The sequence below is a fragment of the Ixodes scapularis genome, unplaced genomic scaffold (genome assembly GCF_016920785.2).
Source record: "Ixodes scapularis isolate PalLabHiFi unplaced genomic scaffold, ASM1692078v2 PGA_scaffold1__304_contigs__length_218370807, whole genome shotgun sequence".
NCBI classification, from domain to species: domain Eukaryota; kingdom Metazoa; phylum Arthropoda; class Arachnida; order Ixodida; family Ixodidae; genus Ixodes; species Ixodes scapularis.
In genome coordinates this window covers 43,208,813-43,216,502 of record NW_024609846.1, presented here as the reverse complement: position 1 = coordinate 43,216,502, position 7,690 = coordinate 43,208,813, and the positions used below count along the sequence as shown (strand labels likewise).

General features: G+C 47.8%; 1 protein-coding gene across 1 annotated transcript; it reads left to right on the top strand.

The window, feature by feature from the left end:
* The first annotated feature begins 4,553 nt into the window (after positions 1-4,553).
* LOC115326023 lies at positions 4,554-6,916 on the top strand. The gene is made up of 2 exons (XM_040223797.1): positions 4,554-6,770; positions 6,896-6,916. The coding sequence occupies exons 1-2, from the start codon at positions 4,554-4,556 to the stop codon at positions 6,914-6,916; spliced, it is 2,238 nt and encodes a 745-aa protein (XP_040079731.1).
* Positions 6,917-7,690: the final 774 nt, after the last annotated feature.

Here is a 7,690-nt window from a genome sequence, read left to right as displayed (position 1 = left end):
GCCTGCAGTAAATAGAAGCGCAGACATACAATATGCTAAGCCAATCATCCCCTCTTGACGAGGTCATGTGTAGGACCGATTGTGTTTTAAATTAATATAGCAAACGAATAAATGCGAAGGTACTTTTATTAAGGCCACGATGTGAAGTATGCGCATTCGTCGAAAGACATTATTGCCGAGGGCAAGAAGCGGGACATACAATGGGAGAACAAAGTCCATTTACGTAGTTTATTAACGCCGGAAATACGACTAGAATGCCGACAACAACGGCAAGAAAAAATCTTGGAGACAATCGCTTAATCGTTGTGAGCAGCGTCGTCTTTTCAGACGTCTGTTCACCGGGCATGGACCTGAAGATCCTCCGGCGGTGCGACGTGCAGATAACGGCTCCAGTCCGTTCGTCCGCAAGCCGTGACGTGCTGGGGCTTTGAAATCGGGACAAGGTGATTAATAGCTGAAAATTAAATTTAAAAAAAAATAATCGGCATGGTCAAACGAACTATCCAACTCATGAGAAGCATTGCTCGCATCTGAAATGCAACGATGTGCAGTGGTATACGTTGTTCCAGGCTAAGAAATACAGCTCCAAACGCGAATCCTGCACTTTTTCCACCTTAATAATTGAAAGCGAGCGTGTTGGTGAATAGATACGAATACATAAAAGGATAAAACCTAGAGGACGGGACGGAAACAGAACTCCTTTCTTGTTGGGGTTTGGACGACATGCGGCTCGAAAGACGTTGGTAGTAATAATTGAAGGCCAGCTTTGCTTCATCCTTTTATGTATCTCTTCATACTTTACCAGAGCGAACCCGCGTAAGAGGCGAGACGAGGCAAAGAGGGACTTGCCTACCCTCCGGCGTCTGCTCTGCTGAAGTGTAGATGGGGGAAAGCTGTGAGGGAAAAGCGTGTCCTCATTTTTATGCAAGAGGGTTAACAGAATTGTTGAAAAGGTAAACAAACTCTCACAAGTGGTCATTTAAAATCAAACCCGCCACCAAGCGAGACAATGATTTTGTTGCAGACTTCCTTTTGCGGTTTAGGGCCTAACAAAAGCAATCAAATAGGCGATAACGGCACTTACCCTCAATCTAGACGCGAAGTCTGGCCCGGCCAAGAGATGGTCGTGAGGGACTATTCCAAAGACGCTGCGTGTAGAGTGACTGCGCCCGATGCTGACACCGCTTAGAAGAGCGCGCCACTGGAGGTCCACGGGAACTCAACCCCGTACCTTGAAAGTCCATGGCGAGGCACGTAATTGAGCTCGGACTGGGGGAAGCCAGTCGCCGAGTGTCTGGGGCCACGCCGCTTCTTGAGGTTGGCGATGGTCCAGCTTTGGAAGGGCAGACCTGCTGATTCGACTGCAGGTTAACGAGTCTTGGATGACGATGCCATCGCAGCGCTGCTTGGGAACCGGAACGCGGGGGACGATAGAGGCGACTCGGCTCCAAGGAACTTTTCCAGGACCCACTTTCTTGAGAGCTGCCCGCCTGAACCTTGAACAGTGTCGGCCAGTCCGTCTTTTCCGCCTGAAGAAATGCAGAGTGGATGGCAGCACGATTCAACCGGGTGCGTACTCAAGCGGTACAAGGACAGACATCATACACTTTCTAGAAAACGCCCATTTCATAGTAGAGACATAGCAGACAAAAATTAATAAAAACTCATTGCGCACAATATACATAGCGTTCCATATAAGTGTTGTGACTTCGAACATGCGTCTATCATATAAAGTATGGAACTGCTGGTAAACTTTGGACATTGAAACAAAGCCGGCAATGAACCTACCTTCATTTGTTGCTCTGAGACCCAGAGGTCTTCCACCATCTGACGTTTACGCCGCGCTTCTTTGTGAGTCGATCGATCTGGTCAAGTGAAGCGTCCAAAAAATTGCGCTTGTCGATGTCTTTATCTGGAACCACTAGACAGATACGAAGCCAAATAAACCACACTCGCAGAAGTATTAGATGATTATCAAACAGACAACATATGCAGGTCTAAAGTTATGAAAAAAGATACGTTACAAACAGAAATGGGAATGAAAGGCAATGATGCACGTACTCCAGAGCATACGAGGTATATGCCAGACTTGTGCCTATCTCAAATACTCTACTCAAGATACTGTATGTTAAATACTTTTGGAAGTATCTTGGTGTCTTGCAAATACCTTTGTTCGAGAGTATTTGATACTCTATTTTAATTACAATTTCGAGTATCTTGTAATCATTATCTTAAATACATTTTTGACATTGCGGCATTTTTCGAGTTTTTCAGTATGAAGTGGCGTAGGCGTGGCACGAGCAAACGTGATCATTCTTTCGAGAAACCAAATCCTGTTGCTAGCTCCGATTAGATAGTGTGACTTTGACGGAGCTCGTGAAGAAAAAACATTGCTTTTTTGCCGATTCTGACTCATATTTCAGCCCAAAGTTCGTACAATGAAGGCTCCCCCCTCGCCTTCCCAAAGGCGCCTTTTGTTTCTATAGAGTTTGCCCTAAAAGAATCTTCAAACAAAAGGTGTCGTTTTACGGAAGTAAAGATAGCCACAGTGAGGCGCAACGGAGAGCGGGAAACTACTTACGATAACAATGAAAACTTAAATGAAAAGAAATTAACAAATGGAAGAAAATGAGAAGTCGACACACACACAAAAAGTAGAAATTTTTGTTTTGTTTTTCGTATATTTAACCCCGCTAGGGCAAAACGTCAAGGTTTTTTTATTTTTCAGTTTGTCACTTCTTGCTCTTACGAACACTGTCTGTAAGCGAACATCGACAAGCAGAAAACAGTATAGGAAACGAACTATAAGCTGGATGACCTCTCAAAATGCCTACAAAGTGTCCCCCAACATTGAGTGCTTTTCTAAATGCAACCTACTTGAAGAAGGTGCGACCACTGCTGTGGCTATTATGTGGGTTCTCTTTGTTATCCATTCACTCATATCCGTAATGAATTGTAGTTAAACGATGCGTCGAAAGTGCGCCGCAGGAGGTGATATTCAGCGATGTCACTATTGGCGAAGCGCTCTTACCCGTTTGTCAACCCCACACCTCGGTGTTTACCCAACACAAGGCCTGTGCACATGCCCACAGGCATTGTGGGAATGTTCATGTCATCTTTTTTAATAAAGCACGGGGCACAGTGTAATGAAAAAATACCAACAATTAGTGAAGTGACGTTAAAAGCCAGACCTTTCCCGAAAGCAGTCGTCAGAGGATGCGAGCTTGACCCTCTCGGGCTTTTGTGCTGAGCCGGTCACCGTGTATGCTGCCATGCTGCAGTGTTCATGCAGGCCGGAGTGGTAACAAAAGAGCCCCTCCTCTCCCTCGCCGGAGCGCACGAACTCTAGCCGAACGCTGACGCCGCATTCGGTTAAAGGCCAACGCATAACTTCTTAGCGCTCCCCTCTCCTAAGCTGCGAAGGGAACCAAGTTGGGCCAAGGTAAAAAGTGGAGAGGATGTAGGATAAAAGGAGGTGGGCAAAAGTGGAAAGCGTGAAGTGTACGTTGGCTTTTAAGTCAGCCGAGCGCTGAGTCATTGTATTTGTTTTCCGCATCCATGGGCGCCACGGTTTGATCTCCTCCTGTCATGCCACGCTTAGGTGTGCATGACTGGTAGGTGTGCTATCAGTGGTTATCAGAAGCGAGCTCAAGTGGTCACGAGGGTGAGGTTGATAGCGGATGGGACAGGCTGATAAGGAGCGGGAAAAAGCGTGTTTGGGTAGGTTGGATCCGGGCGTGGTGACGGAAGGTTGTATCTCGACACGACGGGAAGGAATAAATCATCTGAAGCTATTTGGACAAGTGTCTTCACTGGCGCAGTCGACAAAACGGAAAAGAATTGCGAGGAAACGCAGCATTCAAGCATACGTCGAAATGCCCACATCGGACCACCGGCCCACGGATCAGGACACCCGCGGAAACGCCAACTGAAGGGTTCACGCCGCAGAAAGTGGAAACCCGGCAAGCAACCCCGTGAAACTTCAACCAAACCGCCCATGCTGCAAAAAGTGGAAGCTGGGGATCTTTCGGCGAAACGTCACCGAAGCGCCTTCTTGAAAGTGGAGACTTCAACCGAGGCATCTACGCTGGAAAAAAAAAAAAAAAAAAACTGAGCAACGGCGACAGCTGACTGAGCAACGGCGACAGCCAGGAGACAAGGAAGAACTGCAAGGTGAACAGAGCGGCTGCCTACGAAACGTCACAGCCTGACTGAGCAACGGCGACAGCCAGGAGACAAGGAAGAACTGCAAAATCAAAAGAAGGGGGAGGGGCGGGGACAACGACATGAAGAGGAGCAACGCGCAAGTGGTGAAGTGAAGAGGGCTGGTGAGGGGACATCTCGGGGTCGCATCTTGTTAGGACAGTGAACAGTACTCGCGAGTAGCACCTGAGGAACCCACCACAGCCGGAGCAACTGGTAGCAGAGTGTCCGAAAGCCTGGGGTGCAGCCTGCCGCCCGATTGGAGAGCGTCTGTGAAGGTAAGAGGCATTGAGTGGTGATTGAGGGTGTGGCTGATGATAACCCGTGCAAAGGCTAAAGCAGAACAAAAAATGAGTGACGACGATCTAGACGGGAAGGGGGCTGTCGGTGGGGCATTGGGGGACGAGAGAATGAAAGAACATGCCGAGCTGCAACTACGGCTTGAGGAAAAAAGAATAGAGCGAATACAGTTAGAGTTGGAAATGGCACGGCTGAAACAGACCTCGGCAACGGAAAAAGATCAGAGTGACCAACCAAAAGAGCTAGCGACAGAGATTATGCAGTTCTCTAAGATGCTTGCGAACGTTCTTAGTCGCATACCGAGCGAAGAGGAAATGGTGCCGGGATGGTTTGATACCGTCGAGAGCGTGTGGAAGGCCTTTAAGGTTCCCAAAAATGTACAAACAATGGTACTACTCCCGTATTTATCGGAGAGAGTTAGGCACATAGCAAGGGACGGCGAAACTCTCGGATTCTTGCAGTATCCGGAGGTAAAAACAAAGGTGCTTGAACTTTTGCAACTGTCCCCTAATGAATACCGAAGGCTGTTCACAAACGCGAAGAAAAAGGAAAATGAGCCCTGGACACAGTTGGCGGAAAGAGTGCGTGGCTACCTTGACTATTACGTTTGTAGCAGAAAGGTCGAGAACTTTGATGACTTGAAAGAGTTGTTAATTGCGGACAGAGTGAAGGAGATATTGAGCGAAGACGCTCAGGCTTTTGTTACTCTTCGCGAAGGAGATGACTGGTTACGGCCTGCTGGTATAGCAAAGTGGGCACAGGTCTATGATGAAAGTAATAAATTAAAGGGAGACAGTGGGAAAAGGCTCAGTAAGCCGGCCGAGCGACAGAGACTGGAAGGGAATGCAACACGGGGTCCATTCCCACCCAGAAAGTGCTTCGTGTGCGGATCGTTAGGCCACCTTGCCAGATCATGCCCAGAGTCCGAAAAAAAAGTTGCGGCAAGGGTCGAGACGGTAGAGGGAGATGTCAGCGGAATTATAAAAGAAGCCAAATTAATAGAACTAGAGCTGTGTGGAGAAAGACTGCCAGTCAGACTAGATTCTGGAGCGGATATTACAGTTATCCGGAAATCGTTGTTACCTGACAGACGAGATCAACCAAAGGGCAAAATAAAACTAAGAGGTGCCTTTGGGCAAGAAATCGAGGCGGAGTTGGTTCACATACCATGCCGCTTGGCGGATACAAGCAAAGTTGGCAATCAGCAACAGAAACTGGTACTCTGTGCTCTAACAGACGAGCTTGCGTCGGGTTTAAATGTACTGTTAACGCAAACAGATTATGAGGACCTTAAAGCAGTGTGGTACGAAGAGCTTGAGGGAGATTACTTGGGTGCAAACATGGAACGAGGAGAGGAAAAGTTCTTAGAGCCACCTCTGGTACGCAGTACGGAGGGAATATCTAACGTGGACGAAGGTGAAACACCGCGAGCGGGGGCCTTCTGCATTGATAGCGAGGCGTACAAAGAAAGCGGAGCAGCAGAAACACACGACAGCACAGGCAAAACGGATAGCAGTGTGGAGCAGACATTGCAGGATAGTCGTCTAAGCTTTCGAAAAGAACAACGAGAAGATGAATCATTGCGTACGTTGCAGAAATATGCTAAAGCGCGTAGTCACGGTTTCACAGAGATCGAAGGCTTACTGTTCCACAAAGAGTCAATGAATAAGCAGTTAGTCATGCAAGTAGTGCTGCCAAAAGGCAGGCACAGACAAGTGTTGCAGGTAGCACATGACTTGCCGGTAGGGGGCCATTTCTCTTTCAAAAAGACGAAACAAAGAATAAAGAATTCGTTTTATTGGCCGGGAATGGATGAGGACATACGGGAGTACTGTAGGACCTGTGAAAGCTGTCAACTGACAGCAAGAGAGAGGACAACGGATCGGGTACCGATACAACCACTAACAAGACCACAGGTTCCTTTCCAGATGGTAGTAATGGACTGCGTGGGGCCCATAGACCCCCCCTCATCTAAAGGCTACAAATACGCTGTCTGTATTGTTGATGTGTGTACCCGGTGGCCGGAAGTCATATGCATGCGATCTCCCACAGCCAAAGCAACCTGCGATGCCTTACTGGAAGTGTTTTCTCGAATGGGTACCCCAGAGGTTATTTCTTCTGATCAAGCTAGCAACTTTACAGCCGGATTGACACGAGAACTGATGTCTCGGCTCGGGGTTTCTCCAAGGTTTTCTACACCGGGTCATCCAGAGAGTAATGGTTTGGTAGAACGATGGAACCAGACTTTCAAGGGAATGTTGAGACAGGTAATTGCTGAACATGGGAGAGGATGGGACAGGTATGTACCCTGCCTGCTGTGGGCATACCGAGAAGTACCAAGCGAGACGACAGGTGTGTCGCCATTCGAGTTAATCTATGGTCGTGTCCCTAGTGGTCCTCTGGCTATTCTTAGAAAATCCTGGACGGGAGAATGGACCCCCCCAGTGACGTTAAATCAAGGCGCAGAAAAATATCTCCTGGACCTGAGGAGGCAGATGATGAGTCTAGCAAAAATAGCGGACGAACGAGCACAGGGACAGCAACGGGCATATGCCACACAGTACAACCTAAGGGCAGTGCCAAAGTCATTTCAAAAAGGAGAAGCGGTGCTAATGTTAAACACAGAAGCTACAAGCAAAATGGAGGCCAGGTGGGTGGGTCCGATAACGATTGTTGAACGGAAAAGGGACAACAGCTACGTTGTTGAGCTAAAGGGAGGACAGAGGAAGTGGGTACATGCAAACAAGTTGCGTCCCTACTATGCAAGAACAAACGCTGTGGGGGTGATTTTTGAAGATCGGGACTTTGGGAGCGTGTAGGAGACCCCATGTGACGAAAAAAAAGATAGCACGGTATGTCAGACGGGTATCCAGCTGACGAACTTGAGTGAGGGACAGAGGCAACAGGTACTCAACTTGATAAAAGAACGGAAAGCGGCATTTTCAAATACGCCAGAAAGGAGCGCGGTGGGACGGCACAAAATAACGCTGATCGAAAATGCTACAATGAAAAGGATCTATCCCTACCGGGTCCCCATGAAACTTCGAGAAGAAGTAGATCGTCAGATACAACAATTGATAGGTTGGGGTCTGATCTACCCAACAGAGTCCAATTTTGCACATCCGGTTGTATGTGTCGCTAAGAAGGACGGGAAAGTTAGGTTGTGTATAGATTATAGACAATTAAA